The following is a 21,018-nucleotide window of genomic DNA, read 5'->3' as shown; positions in this document are numbered from 1 at the left end:
CGACTGGGAAAAATATAATCAACTAGCTCGCTCTTCCTGTCGTAGTTCGAGGGGAGTTGCTTTTGGCTCACCCACATATTTATATTGCACCACATACTCCAATGTTATGTATAATTGCCACCATTTCGCCCTATAGCGGCATACAATCAATGACTGCTAGATCATATAAGCAGCACACGAGCCGACTCAATACCAAATAGTTTTATTCATCTGTTCGAGCAAACTGAGTCCCCATTGGAATACACTCTACATGTGGAGACTCAAACACTGGATATTTCTTTTGGACATCAAACTGGAAACCCTTTGGAAGCTGCAATGCCGATTTATTCCCATACTGTTATTCTAACCAAATAGAAAGGAAGAGTCATGAAGCCACTTTACTGATGGTCTATATGGCATATACATTATGTCATGGCAGCTTTATAACGAGGGCTGCATCTACACAAGGGTCGGCTCCTACATGCGACAACCTTATCTTCTGTCTGTGGTGCCAGATTTCCTCTTGCCGGCCAGTAAGTGTTTGGGCTTTAGATCGAACACGTGTCGGTCGGCTTCTCCTTTCTTGCCCATTCTATTCATTTTCCTCTGAGAATTCTTCATGATCTTCTTTGCTTTTCTGGCCATCTAGAAGCAAGAACATGCATATGAATAACGTATTTAGAGATGCTGCAGCAACACGAGACCCCCAGCGGTCAAATACTGAACAGGAACGATGACCAAATACCATGGGGGCAGCAGAAGTAAGGCAATGTTACCAGGAGGCCTGACCATCATTTTGAGGCACCCCTCCTTCAGCTATTCTGTTGTAGTGCTCAAGTCTCTTGGATAATAGTTGTATTAGGGTGCTATCACATAACCGTTTCTTCCCTGCAAAACGCAGGCGGTGCTACGCTGATTGCAGAACAATTAACTACTATGCAAAATTTCAGCTGATTAGGACTAAATGGTTCTCCAGGACTTAAAAGCTCAGATGATTTATCCCCTTTACACAGCCCAATGACTGGCAAGAATATTGCAAGGAACATTCTTCCACCAAAATACGCCATGTGTAAGTGCCATTGATCACCCAATGAACGAACGGTCTGTCGGGTGGTTACATCGTTTATGCAGCCCATCTTTCCGTGTGACCGGGGGACATGCGGTCAACAATGAAGCTGTAAAGGGAATGCAGAATCAATCGTTCGCCCACCGAGCTGGCCCTGGTAGAAAAGTGTCAATCTTGTTGATTGGCGCTAGTCATTGGCATAAAACCTTTCGTTAGCTGATGAGGGAGGGAGATGTCAGAACTCCAGGACCCTGCTCCTCCTAAGAGTGTGAAATCCTCTTCCATGTTAACAAAGGCACAGCCACTGCGGAACCTGACAGACCCAATTATAAGTCTGTTATGTAACATTACCAGTACAGGTGTCACTTACCATTTACGACAGGAACCATGATGCAGATCTTAGAGCCTAATTGTCGTGTCACACTGCTCTACAATCGGGCAAGAAGGTTCATCTGAACATATTTCCTGGATTGTTAGGCTTATAAAACTGCAGACAAATCAGCTGATGAACAGGCAAACGCTCCTTCATCAGCTCATTAACGCCAACCTAAAAATGCTCACTGGCCGGTTGTATATTTAGTAAGATATGCGTCCATGTAGGGGGACACAAATAGTAGTTTATCTCCACATAGCAGATAATCTACCATTGTACACGAGCGCTGAACGCCGTACTTGTTTCCACGGTCGGGTTATATGCCCTGTAAACGAAAGTCAGAGTACATTCCTATGTAGCAGTCACGGCACAGTTGGGTTGTAACAGTAATGCAGCCAAAAACCCTGCCAGTGAGGTGGATCTGTGCAGCTGACTGATGACCTAAGTCTTCAGTAGCTGCACAGACCTGCATCACCGGCAAGCTGTTGGCCGTATTACTGCTTCAACCCCGCCATGCAAAAACGGCTACCTGGGATTGTAGCCTGAAGCTCTAGACAATTTGCAAAGGCAACCAGTCATGAGAAGCAATAAAATGGAGCGCCCACCTTTGCATCACGGACACCAGACTGGTCTCTCGGTGGTCTGGAGTTGCTTCGGCTACGGGTGACGGACGTTGGTGTCACAGACTCTTCACGTTTACGCTTCCTTTGCACACTCCTGGATCTTGCTTGTACTGCGTAGTGGGTCTGGAAGTAACAAAGAACATAAGACAATCGCTGGAGGGGTTTTCTGCAACTTTTATACAAGATTTAAACTGTTTCCAGCCTTAAGTGTTTTGCTTAAAGAAAACTTCTATTTGCACATTGAGAGTAAATCACAGCAGCGACCCCTCGGGCTGGCAACGGCTCAAGAGCCAACATAGTCCAGGCATATTACTGTATTAGGGTACATTCTAACGTTGCCGATAACCTACGGAATTTTATACAAATTTTGGGGCAGATCTGTAACAGATTTTACTTAAAAACTGAGATCTACTGCAGATCTGCCCCAAAATCAGCAACGTGTGAACAAACCTGCACTGCAAATAAACATTCTTGGATCCATAACATTTCCTTACCTCGTTTTTCTCTGTCATATCCAGCCCAAGTTCAGACATCTCATTCTCTAGTGTCTTGCGTTGCACCTGTAATACATAGAATGAGCTTCTATTAGTATAACTGTCATAGGACCTTCAGGTTTCTCTTCCATGTACATCAGGATAACAAACGGTCCACAAATTATTATGCAATTCCAAACTTTTGACAACTTTTCATTAACCCCTTAACACCGTAGCTGTAAGGTTACGTCATGGCAGGGTGGTACTTAACGCAACATGATGTAACCTTATGTCATGTGGGTAGCGCAAGATCAGAAGACATCCTACGCTATACGACAGTAGGAGTCGACCGTGGCCGATAGCCGGCCTCCTGCTGCAACAGCAGAGGTGCACCATGACAGCTACCACCGTTAACCCCTTACGGGCCATGATTTATGTAGTAATGATGAAATTGCGGAGGGCCAATGGATTGCCATGGCATCAGAAGGCCAGCTACAAGCGTTAGGCTATGTTATTGCCTAAGATCACTAATACAAGCGATAAGGCATTGCAGGACAGAAGTCCTGCAATGCTTTATCATAGCAACTACAGCTCAGATCCCCTACAGGGATTAAAAAAAGAAAAAAACATGTAAAAGAAGAGTTAAAAATAGTGTTTAACCCCTTAGGGACATGGCATATTTTGGGCTTAAGGACGCAACTATTTTTGGCGGATATTCATCTCCATTTTTCAGAACCCATAACTCTTATTTTTCCGTCAACACGGCCGTATGAGGGCTTGTTTTTTGCGTGGCGAACTGTAGTTTTTATTGGTGCCATTTCTGGGTACATAGACAACTACCGCTCGTCCTGCAAAAGAATGAGCCCTCACAAAAAGCTCCATCCATGGAAAAAAAAAAAAGTTATAGGACTTTGAAAACAGCAATTTAGAAAAAAAAAAAGTTGTGTTTTTATTCTGGGAAAGTGGAAAAACCTAGAAAAAATAAAAGAAAATCATTTTGGTATCGCTGTAAACGTACAGATCCGCAGAAAAAAAATATTGTGTCATTTATGCTGCATGATTAACGCTGTAAAAGAAATAAAAGCCCCAAAATCTATGGCAAAATTGATCTGTTTTCTTTCCCTGCCTCAATAAAAAAAAATAGAAGTTTTACAATATAGTCTATGGACCCAAAAATGGTACCAATAAAAACTAGTTCGCCACACAAAAAAACAAGCCTTCATACAGTCATGTCGACGGAAAAATAAAAGCTTTTGAAAAGTGGAGATGAAAACCCTCCAAAAATAGTTGCGTCCTTATGCCCAAAATAGACCATGTCCTTAAGAGGTTAAAGGGGCTCTCCAGGACTCTTACCATTGATGGCATGGGTCCTTCACTCAGGATCCCCCTACCAATCAGCTGCTATCAGGCCAGTTGTCAGCAAGGATGCAGCCGGTAGCAGGCAGCTCTGTCAGTATTGTAACAGCCTGGGTTGGTGTTGGATTCAATTCAATGCAGGATGTGTGTATAGCTCCAAACCAGACAGCTGCTAGGTTGACAGAACTACCTACTTCCAGCCATATTTGCACTGACAACAAACCCAATGATCAGCTGATCGACTGGGGATCAGAATCCTGAAAGTAGGTAGTCAATGTAACAATCCCGAACTACAACTTTAACTATGTCATTAAAGGGGTTGTCCCGCACCGAAACGGGTTTTTTTTCTTCCCAATAGCCCCCCATGTTCGGCGCGAGACAAACCCGATGCAGGGGTTAAAAAAGAAAACCGGATAGTGCTTACCTGAATCCCCGTGCTCCGGTGACTTCTTACTTACCTGGTGAAGATGGCCGCCGGGATCTTCACCCTCGGTGGACCGCAGGTCTTCTGTGCGGTCCATTGCCGATTCCAGCCTCCTGATTGGCTGGAATCGACACGTGACGGGGCGGAGCTACAAGGAGCCGCTCTCCGGCACGAGCGGCCCCATTCAGAAAAGAGGACGACCGGACTGCGCAAGCGCGTCTAATCCGGCGATTAGACGCTGAAAATTAGACGGCACCATGGAGACGAGGACGCTAGCAACGGAACAGGTAAGTGAATAACTTCTGTATGGCTCATATTTAATGCACGATGTATATTACAAAGTGCATTAATATGGCCATACAGAAGTGTATAACCCCACTTGCTTTCGCGGGACAACCCCTTTAAGGTTTCTCTAGTGGCCAATTTAGCGGTACCCGTTGGCCTCCGGTCTACAGAGTTTCTGTAAAGTTCATTTATCAGGGCCGGTTAGGCTTTCTGTTTCGATCAGTTACATGTGGAAACCTTGATGCCAGTGTGAGCAGAGCTTCATAATGATATGTAGCCAATATACTTTATGCTTCTACTGTTGATCATCTGCATCATCTGTTACATGTCAGTGAATGGAAGCATATTTATTTCCATCCAAAGGTTGATTAGGCCTCAAATCACATAATATAAAACCCATATAACAAAAATCTTACATGGATTTTAATGAAAACCGTTGCCAGAAATCCCCAGAGCTACCACGAATATCTAAAGCTTATGATCCACACGTGGATTAGCTCCATTCAATGGGGATAATTCACATGTGGACTCCAAGTCAAGAATTGACGTCACATTTTTCTGTGAAGCAGGTCAAATCTGCACTTACGAACTACAACGCAGACTCAGACTCAACTCAAAAAATGTTAAAATGCAGAATCTGTACAAAAAAAATAGAATTTTCTTTTTTAAATGTGTGAACTGGGCCTTAAAATGTTCAATTATAAATCCGACCGTGAGACGCTGATTTGAGCGGCACTCACCTTTTTAGCCGTCCTCGGGAGCCGCGGCCCATGAATATCTTTTTCCTTTGAAGCGAGGAATTTCAGTTTCTTCTTTTCCCGAATCTGCTGAGCGAGCTGCCGGATTTCAGCCATTTCTTCATCATCGCTTTCCATCTCACTGTCGTATTCACCGGCTTTTTCTTTCAGCTCCTCTTCTTTTTCTAAGTCTTCCAATTTCTAACAAAAACATGAATGAATCTGGGCCATTATTCCACAATCCAACTACATCAGACCAAACATTACTCTGCGCTCATCATCACCGCCCCATCCTCTCCCATTATGTGAATAACCCCATGATTAGATTTCCCCAAATATGAAGAGGGTAAAACGAAAAAAAAAAAAAAACATTCCTAAAGACGATGTGCTCTTCACTCACCTTCATTATATCAGGGTCTATATAATCGGCGATGTTATGTCCCTGCCAGACTTCTGGTATTCTGTCATATTTCTCGGTTGGATTCATGAGATCCCAGTATTCTTAAATGTGAAACATAATTAAGAGTTAAAAATCTAATTTACAAAACACTCATTATTCCATTTATCTTCAGATTTATGTAGAATTGAAAGCGGCTTTCCATGTCGTCATTAAAATTGCACAGAGCAGAAAAAGGTTAAAAATTAGCAAAGCCACACTCACTGCTCCCATGTCCGCTTTGAGTCCAGCGAGCAGCGCTCACCCCGCCTGCCGCTCTTTATTTACTTGGCCGTAAGACTGACATTCGGTACACCCCAGTAAACGCTGCAGCCAATCAGTAAACTGCCTGAGACCAGTGATTGGCTCTAACAGACATGTGTATACAGATTGTCACCACTGCAGCCAAGTAAACAAAGACTGGCAGGGAAAGCGTGAGGGGTGGCACTGGACATGCGGGGAATTGGAGGGGAGACTATACCTCAAGTTTGCCATTTTCTGCCCTCTGCACAACTAAGACAGAAAACCCCTTTAATGATCACACCGATCAGGTCGCCCCTGTGCCGTTCTATAAACCTTTAATGGTACGTACTCTGCAGATCCAGGATATAGTCATCACCCATCTCCATTTCAAGGTCTCTCTCCTAAAAGAAGAAAAAAAAAAGTTAGAAAACCCCTTAAGGCCTGGTTCACATCTCTGCTGGAGGTTCCGTTCGGAGTTTCTGTTGCAGATTTCCATTAAAATCCAAGATTAAATAAATCTGCTATTTCATCCTGGAAAATACCAGAGGGTATAACAGAATCTAGACGGCCAATATAGTCAGTGGCTTCTGTTCAGTGCTGTTGGGTCCGGCTTGTACCGAATCCGGCACTTTCACATTTACTGTTTGGGATGGCTTTGAATGACGGATTCATAGATCTTTAGTGTAATCAAGCCCTGAAGCCACATCAGAGTCTAGGTGCAGATTCTGTGCAGTCCACCAGCAATGCAAGTATTTACACCCATTCACATGCTGCAGAAAAAGTCAGCGCAGACTAACACACGAGCTGCGGGTTCTATAATCCACTTGTTCATTATTGCCACAAATTAGCAACACTTAGGTAAAATGCAGCTAATCTGTAGATCTGCTAGCCAATCCAGCTTTCTGCCAAAACCATGGTGGATTGCCTAGAGCGCATCTATATTGTGTGAACACAGCCTTAAAAACGCTACGCAGCAACACATACATCTAATCAAAACGGAGATACTAACCACTCTCTTCTTTGGAGCGTTGGTGTCCATGCGTTTCTTTCTTGCTATAGCGCCCTCTGGAATGAAAGGAGGCCGGTCCTGAAACACATCAGATACATTAGAGTATAGGAAGGGGAGGGGAGGTATAACTAGTGGTTACATTTTAACTCTATATAAACACGCGTGAGGGATTATGGCCGACACTCAACCCCTCCCTATTCCACATGACACTCAGCTTGGTGACCTCCCAGTTTCTTTACCGTCATGGCCTGATCTATGACCCATGAATACTTCAGTCTAAAGGAGCCGCAGGAATCCTCTAACTTTATTTTCATAAGAGTTTTATTTCACTTATATTATAAAAGCTTGTGTTTTACTTCGGTGGCAATCATAACAGAGAGGCTTTTGGTTGCCCTGTGGCAACTTTGATTATTAGTTTAACCCCTTCCCGCTACATGACGTACCGCTACGTCATGGAGCGGTGGGGTATGTATGCAGAGAGGTTGCGGGACAACCTCTCCGCATACAGCGCGGGCGTCAGCTGTTTAATACAGCTGACACCCGCGATTGGCCGTTCGCAGCATTTAAATCCCCCGGCAGCTGAGGACTGAGGCAAGAGCTCCAGAGACCAGCAAGAGGGACCCGGGCGGCACATGCTAGGTAATGTATTATTGTTTTTTTTTAATGTAGTGTAGCTAGGGACTATTTTTGGGGAAGGGCTTATATTTCAAGCTCTCCCTGAAAATCAGGATACGGCTTATTTTCAGGTAAACACTATTAATGACCTATCCTGAGGATAGGGGTAATCAATAACATAATCCCGGAAAAAAAACCTTATATACACAGTTGCAACAAACTAAGTTATTAATGATCCGTTGAAAAAGCCAACTTAAAGGTTTGTTGTGTAAAGTGATAATCTGAATTTTGCATCAACTGTATGTAATGCATTAAGTGTCAAGTTAAACATTTGCTCTATCTGTACAAGTTCTTCTTCCTGGTGCGGTCAGTAGAGCACCTCTATATAGATCCCAGCACCGATTATACCCCCAAGTTGTGCGATAACGTAAAGACCCATCTAACAACATCCAATCTGCTCCAACATTAGCAGACATTCACGGGTCTCACCTTCTCGTCTCTCTTAGATGGTACTGCCAGGTGAAGCCTGTTTAGGACATCATTGACTTTGTTCCCCTTCATCTTGGTTTCCACTCTATGAGTCAGCAGTCTGTCGCATGCCTGAAGAGAGGATAATATATACTATACTCCACTGGCCGTGGGAATAGAACTAGTAGATACACTTATGACCTAAACACACCTCCGTTTTCACTTGAATGACGCCTTCCTCCGTCAGGGTGCTCGTCTCGATCACCGCCAAGCCCTCGTTCTCCAAGTCCTTGAAGATTTTCTGTATACAACACCAACATGTTACCCTCCATAAAGGACCGCACTGATACAACACACACTACACTACAATGCACTTAATAAACCTTCAACCAAAAGCCATGTCTTCTATCCAAACCTCATGCTTCCCAATGTTAAAGGGGTTGTCCCGCGCCAAAACGTTTTTTGTTTTTTTTTGCATAGACCCCCCCGTTCAGCGCAGGACAAACCCAAGGGATGTGTTGAAATTTAAAAAAAGAAAATTTTACTTACCCGAATCCCCTCTCTGCAACTTCTTCCTTCTTTTCCTCCAAGATGGCCGCCGGGATCTTCACCCACGATGCACCGCGGGCTCTGTGCGTTCCATTGCCGATTCCAGCCTCCTGATTGTCTGGAATCGGCACATGTGACGGGGCGGAGCTACGTGGTGACGCGTAGAAGGGGGCGGAGCCAGAACACCGCTCGTGCGATTAGACGCTGAAATTAGACGGCACCATGGAGACGGGGACGCCAGCGCAGGGAAGGTGAGTATATAACTTCTGTATGGCTCATAATTAATGCACGATGTATATTACAAAGTGCATTAATATGGCCATACAGAAGTGTATTACTCCACTTGCTTTCGCGGGACAACCCCTTTAAGTGCTGGGAGTACAAGTTCTTTGTGTTGCCCATTTGTTCAGTTTTAGTGAGTTTTCTGAAATTGCTGCAAAGTTGTTGCATAAAACCTGACCGCGATGTGTGAATAAACCCTTACACTGACTGGGGAGTAATCGGAGACCAAGGAAGCACGTCAGGCATCTGCGCTCTTAAAACAGGACATCTAGCAACAGCTGAGTGACAGCACATGTGCGGTGGCGGGTGCACCAAGCACGGGGGACACTATAAACCTGTTTCACACTCCGTCACCTCTCACATTTAGGACAGAGATCAACGCACTTGACAATCTCCCTCCACCCTAAAGAAGCTGCTGCAGAAGAAGAATGTACTGCTGCATTCATATGGGGAAGCGTTCTCAGGATCACAGGGGGTCCCAGCGGTCGGACCTCCAGTAATTAGACACTCATCACCTATTCTGTAAATAGAGGATAAATAATTTAATGGGAAAACCCCTTAAGGGCCTGACACTTTTTAGGGATTCTACCCATGTGGCGGTTTTACTGTCCCATTTTTTTCCTTCAGCTACCAAGAGCGCTATGTACCCCGGAAAGGAGAGGATAGAAACGATTAAAAAAACGCTTCTCCTTCGGGTGCTCAGCGGTGACTAACCGCTGAGAACCCAACCTGTTCCTGCTTGATTGCAAGAGCAGAGGCTTTAATCCTGCTCCGTATTTCTGGGATCAAGCGGGATTAAAGCCCCAGAGTAGGCTCCGTAAATTTACGGCACTTGGTCCTTAAGGGGTTAATAGCTTTACAGAAACCTCTCATTAAACAGAACAGGAAGACACTTGCTCTGCTGTACTACTTAAAGGGGTTGCACCAAGATTACAAGTTATCCGCTATCCACAGGATAGGGGATAAATGGGGAATAACTTGTAGATTGGTGGAGGTCTCACCACTGATCTTGAGAAAGGGGAGTCCATGTTCCCCTTTGCTTGTTACTATGACATTGTTTCTACCCCCACTGCGATGTCAGAATGAAAGAAGCACCAGCTGAGCATACGCAGGTGGCACTCCATTCATTTGACAGAAGTATCTGAGCGGGCGCCGCACAGCTAGCTCCGCAATCCCATTGAAAGTGAAGGGAGTGCCAGCGTGCTTGCACAACAGGCGCTCCATTTAGGCTCCTCCTCACTGAGGAGATGCAGTAAGAGGAAGGGGAATACGGGACCCCCATTCTTGGCCTTAAGAGGAAGTTTCCTCTTACCCTCTGGATAGATGACTTGTAATCTTGGTACGCCCCCATTAAGATGCAATAGGTTTTAGAGATATGAGGTGTTCTTACCTGTTGCTCCTCATCGAGCTCGGAGACTCGCTTTACATCACACTTGTTCAGCACTATAATGAGAGGCTGCAAGAAACAAGAATGTAGGAAGAGTTATTACTTTGCTGCATTACAGTTAAGGCCCATTTACACGCAACGATTATCGCTCAAAATTTGTTCAAACGAGCGAAAGTGGGCGATAATCATGCAGTGTGAAGCAAAAAAAGGCTCACTTATCGTTCGCGGTCATTTAAGATGACTTTTCAACTTACAAAAACGCTCATTAGCACACGCTGGTTTGTTGTCCTGTTTACAAGCTTCCCGCACAGCGCTTCACATTGGGCACGAGCCGCCTTCAGGAATTTCAGTTTGAATGTTGCACGAGCGCTAACGGCCTTAGCATTGACAGCAGTCAATCAAATGACTGTCAGCCGTGTAAAAGGGCCTTACGTTTCCAGGACAAGACGACGGCACTCACCTTGTTGGAGAACAGCGGACGGATGTTGTCGAAGAGCTCCAGCTGCTGCTCCAACGTGTGTCCACATTGCTCAGATACGTCCATGATGTACAGGACGGCGGCCCGCAGGTGAGCCAGGGCGGTGATCGCCTGCATCTCGATGGTGTTCCTCTCCTCCAGGGGGTGATCTAGAATCCCTGGGGTGTCCACTACCTGCAATGTGATGAAAGGAAATCATCGACCAGTAACATGACATGTAAGGAGGCTGCAGGAAGAGAACACAAGTTATTTCCCCGCTCTAGTTTTACATCGCTCCTACCTGCAGTTCCTCACCAGAATTTGCCGTTACTGCATTTACCAAATACATTCTGTAGAGAAGCGGTCTCCATCCTGCGGTTCTCCAGCTGTTGTCAAACTACAACTCCCAGCATACCCCGTTAGTGGGCACGCTTGGAACCTACGTTACAGATTAATCACGTTGGAAACGTGACTTAGACAAGTAAGGCCTCATGTCCACGGGGAAAATCAGGCCCGCTACAGATTCTCCATGGAGAATCCGTAGCGGGTCCCTCCTGTCCCACGGACATGAGTGCTGAAAAAAAGAATAAACTCACCTCTCGCACGATCCGGATCTTCCCTTCGCCGCGGCTTCATCTTCTCTCCGTCGCGGCCGGATCTTCTTTCTTCGGCTCGGTGGATGCGCAGGGCACGTCGCTTACGTGCCTCGCGCATGTGCCGTCCCGAAGAAAAAAGATCCGGCCGCGACGGAGAGAAGATGAAGCCGCGGCGAAGGGAAGATCCAGAACAGGTGAGTAAATTCCTATTTTGGTCTCCCGCGGATCCGGACGGCTTCCATAGGCTTCAATAGAAGCCCGCGAGAGCCGTCCCCGCAGGAGACCCGCACGAAAATGGAGCATGGTCCAGATTTTTCATGCTCCATTTTTTTTAATTCCCTTTTATTGACCATCCGCGGGTATTTATCTACCCGCGGGTGGTCTATGCATCTCTATGGGGTGCGGATCCGCAGGCAGGCAGAAGAGTTAAAATCCGCTGCGGATTTTAATTCTTCTTTTGCCCGTGGACATGAGGCCTTAGTGTTTGTTCGCATGACACAATCCACGTCTGAAAAATCTGCCACAATTTGTGGCCCCATATTTGCATTTACAGATGCTGCAGGTTCACTAATCAATCAATGGAGCCAATCTGTGTGCAGACATCCCAATGCGGAATCTGCGTCAAAAAGTGACACGCCGCCTCTATTTCCGCACCGTGGATCTCAGATCAGCGCCATATAAACTATATAGGCCTTTTCTGCACTAAATCCACGCCAATCCAACCGCTCATTCATTTGAATGGGAATCCGTGTCGCCATCCATACTTAGACTAGCCCCAACGAAAGGGATTTAGCCATGTGCGAATCTGCTTCATCTGCAAATGCAAATCCATAACAGAAACTTGAAGCTCAGTATCAGATCCGTCGCAGATTATGTCGCAGATCCACGTTGGAATCTACCAATGTTGTGTGAACCCACGCTTATAGATGCAGAAAAAAGGTGGCTGGAAGAGGGAAATATTTTATAGTACCAAATAAACTAATTTAGGTCGGCTGTCCACAGGGGATATTCTATTGCGCAGCGATAATCCGGACGCGGGTAACTCAATGAAATCACAGCCCGATGTGCACAAGTGGAGAAGAAAAAAATTAAAAAATAAATTTTTAAAAAAAGCGCTGCAAATTTCTGCTTGCCTATTTAAAAAAAAACAAAAAACGCTGCATGCCGCGCTAAACCCATCATTAGATAGCTTCATCACGGAAAATTGCGCAGAAAATCGCGGTGACATAAGTGCTCTCTGGCGGCGGTATATTGCAACGCCCATGAATAGCGGCCTTAAAGGGGTTATCCAGAAAATAGGTTTTATCTAAACCTTACTGAGCCTGCACTAGTAAAGCAGAATGCATACACCTCTCCCCGCTCCCCCATCACTGCTGCTTCACCAGCACCCGGTCCTCGCTGGTCTTCACTTCACTTGGTTTAGGAAACTGGTGATGACGTTCAACAAAAGGGCCATGTGACCACAGCAGCCAATCACAGACTCTCAAACCAGAGAAAAGCTGTGGCAATCCCGTGACCTAGCGTTGTGTCATCATCATCACTCTTCTGGAAGTGAAGATCAGCGGGGACCAGGGGCTGGCAAAACAGCAGTGACGGGGGACGAGGCGAGGATGTGCTCTGTTTGACGACCGCAGGCTCACCAAGATTTTGATAGAAACCCATTTCCCCAGATAACCCCTTTAATTAAAACTACTAATTTGCTCCAGGGATGATAGAGCTCCTTACGCTACCACAAAGTGGAAATGTATCACATTGTGACCGCATAACCTGCGATGTTCATTACCTGCCAGCGGAGGTACTTGTAATCCATGTGCCCCACAAATAATGACTTGGTGGTGAAGGCGTACGGCTGGACCTCTACATCCGCCCTGGTCACCTGAAAGCACAAAAAGCAGCATGGTCTTAGTACTCAGTAATACTGACCATATAGTGCGACGTCACACACAGTACACACATGGCAGGACCGGGATGTGTAATCTGCTCCATTAACCCGGTCCGTAGGGACTAATGTGCAGAAGGTCTTGCCACGACCTGTAATGCCGCTCATAATGGGGGACCTACCGCAAGAGGTTCACGTTTTATGGCTTACATGTAAAAAAACGGAAGAGACTTAAGACACGATTATTGCTTATAACCCTTTAATGCCACAGGACGCAAGTTTACGTGCCAACTGGGTGGTACTTAATGCAGCAGGACGTAAACTTGCATCCTGTGGATGGCACAGGCTCAGAAGGGAAGGGTGTATATTACCTGCAAGTTCTTCTCAGTCATCCCTATGATTCGCCAGTCCTGTTTTCAGCCATCCAATATTGCCAACAATCTCCATACTACCTAATCCTCACAGTTGCGTGTAAAGGTACCATTACACGAGCAGATAATCGGTTGACTAATCGCTCAAATATGCGATTTGGGCGACAGACTGCCAGTCTACACGCAGCCCCCAACAGGGCAGTTGTCACGAATCATTCCGTTTCAGTGTTAACAGGAGCTGCGGCGTAAACTAGAGGACTGATAGTTGCCAGTACGGCTGTCGTACCATGTAAAAAGGGATCTTTAGACTATAATGCACATTACCTTCTCTGATTGGCCAGAGCTGCTCATGTGATCAGTACCGGCCAGAGTACATTAGGTAGGTAGAAAATTGCTGTAATCATCTTGGATGGCTGAAAACAGGGCTTGAAATCAGCAGATCAGTAGGGCGGCAGAAGAACAACTGTGGATAATATACCCCCCTCCTGTCCGGTCACACTTTCATCCCCAAAACAGAGGGCTGCTTTAACCCGATTAGGCCATGTGTCAGTCACGCTGTCAAAGCATCACTGCACCCCGACTCTGCCAGACCCCCAACACTGCATCGCACCCTTCTCTACATGTATACCTCACTGCAGTGGCGCAGACGCACGGGTCATTCTACAGACTGAGCAGTGTAGAGGATACTGTTGTTGTGGATGTGTGATATTTTAGATCCACAAACGTCACATGAAAAGCTAACATGCACTACGGTCAGGCCATTTTTTTTTCATTGGTATGGGTAAAGTAAACATTCAGAAGCCGCTTAACAGCCATGCTATACCAATGCACAATACAGCACTCCTATCTTGCTACGCACCTATACTGTGCCTCTGATTTAGCCCAGAGGTTTCTCCTAGACTGACCGGCTAGATCCTCCTCTAGGGACGCTGTATTCTCTATAGGATCTCACTGAGGTACCATACGGCTTTGCTATGTGCATGCGCAATAGAGGCCAAGCTAATCGCCGTTAAGCGTTCCTACTCAACAGTTAACAATGTGATAAACTTGGAAGAAAAAAAAAAAAACACGTTACCTTGTTTATAAAGCTGGATTTCCCGACATTGGGGTATCCGCAGAGAAGCAGGGTACGAGTATTGGGGTCAATACTTGGCAAACGGGACAGATGCTGCCGCACTGTGAAAAGATAAAAGGAGTTTACAAATCCAAAGTATTCCGGTGTACGGAGGACGCGGCTTCTCTGCCGGCCGCCAAACATCTTTATTGCTATTGGTAAGATTACACTCCTCAATATTCAAATTGCAGGACCAAGGAGGACGAGTTGTAACATTATGCAAATCCAGAAAGTAGAAGGTCACGTGCAAGTGGTCACATTTTCAGGCACTTAGCCCCAATCAGTGGGAGGGGCTTAAACGGCATCGAAGGCAGATCGAAAGTACGTTTTTCCGGCACATGAAACCTTAGAAACTGGATTCAAATATCACACCGGTCCTACACCGGGATAATGGTGAGGGGGGAGGGGGGGGGGGCATAATGTACGGTAAGCAGACCCCGCTAGTCTTCATTCTAGGGACACTAACAGCTCAGCGATATATTGATTTGGTCGTTGGACCGGTGGTAGGGACATTTTTTCCAAAGCGTTGGAGAAGCAGTTTTTCAAGACCTCACCAGGCTGCATGTTGCTCGTGCGACTGTAAGCAGCCTGTGTAGCCTAAACGTTCTACCGTGGCCAGCAGCGTCTCGGGGCTTGTCTCCCATCAAGTGCCATTGGTCACCAATTGCTGCCAGCGGTGCATCTTGAAGGTTTGCGTGCCCAAGTGCATTCATTCCTCAGACACCCAGTAATACCCTCACCGATGGCGTGTAAGTGCGCGGCGTTCATACTCAACACGGAACAAATCAAGAGGTTTTTAATATTTTCTTTTCATCATTTGCATATCATTAACATGTCTGTCAATTCTGCAATATCTATAATTCCACAACTTTTCCTTCTTGGTGTTGCAATATCAATCTTAAAGGGGTTTTCCAGTGAAATCCTACTGATGACCCATCATCAGGATAGGTCATCAATAGCCGATTGGCAGGGCGCATGTTATCAGCACCGCAATAACACAGAGGTCAGAGTGGGAGCCTCAGCGCCGAGCTCTGTGTAGTGTCTGGCGCTTGTAACTGCAGGCATGACGCTCATTGAAATCAAGAGGAGCCGTGCTGCAGTTACAAGCGCCAGCCACTAAAAGGTGGTCAGCGCAGGAGCTTCTGTGTATTTGGAGCAGAAGCCTATGCGCTGACCACTACACGCAGCTGGGCACGGAGGATTCCGCTCCGACCGCTTTGTTATTGTGGTTCTGACAACATGCGCTCGCTCAGCTGATGGGTCTGGGTCCCAAGCGATGAATTAGTCGGTCAACTATTGATGACCTATTCTGATGATAGGTCATCAATAGTATTTCACTGGAAACCCCCTTTAAGGAGTGCATATTGGGGAAGGGGGAAGACGTCACCTTGCTCCAGGTATTCCAAGCTCTGCTTCTGCCTTTTGATAATGGTGCACATCCGGCCCAGCGCTGCCCTCTTCAGCTGCTTACAGCGGTATAAGGAGTCTCCATACTTCATCAGCCGCACGTAGTCCTTGGCCACGCTAAGACACAAGATAAGAAAGTCAGAAGTGCTCAGAGACATTACTGAATAGGAGCATAGAAGTGAAAGGGTCAGCCTCACTTGTCCACCAGGTTCTTGGCGATGTTGATCTGTCCCAACGCCAGCTTGTAGTGGTCCTTATCATAAAGGACATTCATCAAGTCTGCATAAAACGGATGCACGTCCTACGGAGGAAGGAGGAGCACAAAATGGTCAGGATGGGGAAGACATAGTAAAATAAGACATGTTTAAGCAATCACGGAGTCAGAGGAGCCGACCAGGACTAAGGTGTGCGGCTCTGTCATCTGGGGCGCATACATGTCCGATTATAATCTCTCCTCCATGAAGGGGTTGGGCCAAGTTGTAAACTTAAAGGGGTTGTCCCGCGGCAGCAAGTGGGTCTATACACTTCTGTATGGCCATAATAATGCACTTTGTAATGTACATTGTGCATTAATTATGAGCCATACAGAAGTTATAAGAAGTTTTTCACTTACCTGTTCCGTTGCTGGCGTCCTCGTTCCCATGGAGCCGACTAATTTTCGCCGTCTAATGGCCAAATTAGCCGCGCTTGCGCAGTCCGGGTCTTCTTATCTCAATGGGGCTCCGTGTAGCTCCACCCCGTCACGTGTCGATTCCAGCCAATCAGGAGGCTGGAATCGGCAATGGACCACACAGAAGCCCTGCGGTCCACCGAGGGAGAAGATGCCGGCGGCCATCTTCAGCAGGTAAGTAAGAAGTCACCGGAGCGCGGGGATTCAGGTAAGCGCTGTGCGGATTTTTCTTTAGGTCCCTGCATCGGGGTTGTCTCGCGCCGAACGGGGGGGTTGAAAAAAAAAAAAAAAAACCAGTTTCGGCGCGGGACAACCCCTTTAATTCTTTGTCTAAAGTATCTGATAGGCGGGTGTCCAACCAGCCATGAGAACAGGGGCTCCACGTCCCCCCATGTGAATGGCGTGGTGGCGGCTACTCCATTTCTATGGGATTTGCAGACAGTGCTATACGCCGCTACGTTTTGGTTCCCTCTGGGAGCTCAGCGCTCGTACGCCCAACAGTTGGGTTATACGAGGGCAGTAAATGCCAGTATGTGCCATATGCTATGAGAAGGAAGATGCAGACATTTACTTACATCCAATTTGGGGAAGTCGGTGAGGATCTGGGAGAGGCGGTCGTGGTAGTTCTGCTGGGTGAACTTGACTTTCCGCATGTAGAAGTGACGGATGCGGTTGATCTGATAATGCTTGTGGATAACCGTGGGCGTCTTTCTTTGGGTCTTTGATAATGTGATGTCTATGAAGTCCTGCAAGACAAGAGCGAAGGGTTAATAAAGCCAGCGGTGCGCGATATTCTGCACTACCGGCGTTATAAAGACTATCTGACCAAACATTCCGCACCGCAGCCCCACCGCAGAGTCTCTTACCTACTTGTGGTAAGAAACTAGTGAGAAATAGAAGGGGCTTTTCCCTGGACTGGTGATAGGTGATGACGTGGAATCAGCAACCTGTCTGCAATATTAATTGCCAACGGGCCATGGGTCGGACGGATTCCATTCACTTCAATGCTGGAGGCGGTACAACAGGGTACTGGAGCCTCCATGCCCGTATCACATCGTGTATCCAAGGTACAGATGGTACAACAGGGTACTAGAGCCTCCATGCCCGTATCACATCGTGTATCCAAGGTACAGATGGTACAACAGGGTACTAGAGCCTCCATGCCCCCCGTAGCACATCTTGTATCCAAGCTAGAGGTAGTACAACAGAGTACTAGAGGCTCCATGCCTGCCTGTATCACATCTTGTATCCAAGCTAGAGGCGGTACAACAGTGTACTAGAGGCTCCATGCCCGCTTGTATCACATCTTGTATTCAAGCTAGAGGCGGTACAACAGGGTACTAGAGCCTCCATGCCCGCCTGTATCACATCTTGTATCCAAGCTAGAGGCGGTACAGCAGGGTACTAGAGCCTCCATGCCCCCCGTATCACACCTTGTATCCAAGCTAGAGGCGGTACAGCAGGGTACTAGAGCCTCCATGCCCGCCCGTATCACATCTTGTATCCAAGCTAGAGGTGGTACAACAGGGTACTAGAGCCTCCATGCCCGCCTGTATCACATCTTGTATCCAAGCTAGAGGTAGTACAACAGGGTACTAGAGCCTCCGTGCCCGCCTGTATCACATCTTGTATCCAAGCTAGAGGCGGTACAACAGGGTACTAGAGCCTCCATGCCCGCCAGTATCACATCTTGTATCCAAGCTAGAGGCGGTACAACTGGGTACTAGAGCCTCCATGCCCACCTGTATCACATCTTGTATTCAAGCTAGAGGTGGTACAACAGGGTACTAGAGCCTCCATGCCCGCCTGTATCACATCTTGTATCCAAGCTAGAGGCGGTACAACAGGGTACTAGAGCCTCCATGCCCGCCAGTATCACATCTTGTATCCAAGCTAGAGGCGGTACAACTGGGTACTAGAGCCTCCATGCCCACCTGTATCACATCTTGTATTCAAGCTAGAGGTGGTACAACAGGGTACTAGAGGCTCCATGCCCGCTTGTATCACATCTTGTATTCAAGCTAGAGGCGGTACAACAGGGTACTAGAGCCTCCATGCCCATCTGTATCACAGCTTGTATCCAAGCTAGAGGTGGTACAACAGGGTACTAGAGCCCCCATGCCCATCTGTATCACATCTTGTATCCAAGCTAGAGGTGGTACAACAGGGTACTAGAGCCTCCATGCCCACCTGTATCACATCTTGTATTCAAGCTAAAGGCGGTACAACAGGGTACTAGAGGCTCCATGCCCGCCTGTAGCACACAGAGGGGCACCGAGTTTCCTTCCATGCTGTGAACATGACCTCTCCTATACACGGCAGCGCAGTTTTGGACGACATCTTTGTCCAAAAAATGTAAATGAAGCGCAGTTTTTATCCAGAAGTTGACAAACGCCCGGGTTTTGTTTCTACTGCCATTTACGGAGTGACTGTCCGCGCAGCTGGCGTCTGGGGTTGTATGCGCCGTTACGTCTTCCTGTGCGAGGCTGGCATTACAGGCGAGCGCCATCATAAGAGCGGGCAGCAGAGCTGGAGACATAACTGAGGGGGGCACACAGCACTCGGCCACCATGGAGGGGGGCACACAGCACTCGGCCACCATGGAGGGGGGCACACAGCACTCGGCCACCATGGAGGGGGGCACACAGCACTCGGCCACCATGGAGGGGGCACAGAGAACAAGTATGACGGCACAGTCCATGCTCACTTATAGCACATGGAGCCGTGTGGTGGCTAACACCAGCGAGCACTGGCTCTCCACGTGTCACCCTCGGCCCCCTCACTCCCGCGGGCGGTACCCAGCGCCGAGCTCCCTGCCGCACTCACCTTGGCGGGCGGCACCACCGTGATCTTCTTAAAGTTGTAGAGCGCCATGTCTGCGACCCGTCCTGTCCCGGCCCGGACAGCGAGGAAGAGGCAGGAAGAGAGCACATGCGTGGAGACGGAAGCGGAAACGCTCGGTGGAGAGCGGAGCCGCCATCTTGGATGTGGGCAGCTTTGCCCATAGTTGCCTAAGTGACGTTATGAGAAGAACTGAGCGCGGCTTCTCGGTCAGCTAGGGCACATTTTGTCCCTGGAGTGGAGGGCAGTCACAGGGGGAGGTAGCCGCAGTGTTTACTGGACGTGGCCAGACATGGATCTGTAGGCCGCCGCAGATAGTTATTTCTATCACATTTTCACTTAGAACTGCGTGACTGATTATTTTATTGGTTTCTGGAAGTTCCGAGTATAACGGTTCTACCAGATCTATCGTTACGTGCTGCGCAATCAAATAAACGGCGGACGGTATAATTTGTGAGGGTATTAGGCCTCGCGCAGGCGACAATGATATCGGCGCTACGAAATGGCTGCCATAGTGCTGGCTTTTTCGGGCTATTTTGTAACATTATCGCTGCGTTTTCTCACTGCGATATCACGATTTTCTCACGTAAGTTTTGCCGCAATTTTTTTTTTCTCGGAAGAAAGAGAATAGGACTTTCTAATGCTAAAGTTGTATCGCACAAAAACTGCGATTTCGAGCGATGTGTTGCAACAAAAACAAAGGGAAACACGGGCTACAAAACATCACAAATCGCTGTAGTATTGAGCACGCCGCGATTTGTTTTCTAGCAGCATAGCATCAGGCAAAACATCGTTAATGTGAAGGAACCCGTTGGACAGCATGGGCTTCACATACATGCGCCTCGTAGCGTTATAGTGCCCCCAACAGTGGTCTCAGTAATAGTAATAGTGATCCCCACAGTAGCGTAATGGTGACCCCCACAGTGGCCTTAGTAGTAATAGTGACCCCCCATAGTGGCCTCAATAGTAATAGTGATCACCACATTGGCCTCAGTAGTATTGCTAACCCCTACAGTAGTATCAGTAGTAACAGTGAACCCCATAGTGGCCTTAGCAGTAATAGTCACCACCACAGAGGCCTCAGTAGTAATAGTGACCCCACACAGTGGCCTCAGTGGTAATAGTGATCAGCACAGTAGCCCCAGTAGTAATGTTGACCCCCACAGTGGCCTCAGTAGTAATAGTGATTCCCACAGTAGTGTCAGTAGTTATTGTGAAATACAAAGTGGCCTCAGTAGTAATAGTCATCCCCACATAGCCTCAGTAGTAATAGTGCCCCCTACAGTTGCCTCAGTAGTAACTGAACCCCACAGTGGCTCTCAGTAGTAATACTGACCCACACAGTAGCATCAGTAGTAATAGTGACCCCCACAGTGGC

The 21,018-nt window shown here is 47.2% G+C and overlaps 1 protein-coding gene across 1 annotated transcript; it reads right to left on the bottom strand.

Annotated features, from left to right (window-relative positions):
- Positions 1-186: 186 nt before the first annotated feature.
- GTPBP4 (GTP binding protein 4) lies at positions 187-19,738 on the bottom strand. Its single transcript, XM_066585726.1, has 17 exons — positions 19,626-19,738; positions 17,375-17,545; positions 16,327-16,430; positions 16,110-16,246; positions 14,684-14,784; positions 13,142-13,234; positions 10,766-10,957; positions 10,309-10,374; positions 8,299-8,388; positions 8,109-8,219; positions 7,005-7,082; positions 6,345-6,396; positions 5,717-5,817; positions 5,320-5,517; positions 2,536-2,601; positions 2,024-2,164; positions 187-624 (listed from the first exon to the last, which is right to left on the bottom strand). Exons 1-17 carry the CDS (start codon positions 19,671-19,673, stop codon positions 472-474), a joined length of 1,902 nt encoding a protein of 633 aa, XP_066441823.1. The 5' UTR covers positions 19,674-19,738; the 3' UTR covers positions 187-471.
- Between the last annotated feature and the right edge of the window lie 1,280 nt (positions 19,739-21,018).

Source organism: Eleutherodactylus coqui, chromosome 12 (genome assembly GCF_035609145.1).
Source record: "Eleutherodactylus coqui strain aEleCoq1 chromosome 12, aEleCoq1.hap1, whole genome shotgun sequence".
NCBI lineage: Eukaryota > Metazoa > Chordata > Amphibia > Anura > Eleutherodactylidae > Eleutherodactylus > Eleutherodactylus coqui.
Note: the sequence above shows the minus strand (reverse complement) of the source record. Positions and strands in the feature narration are given on the sequence as shown.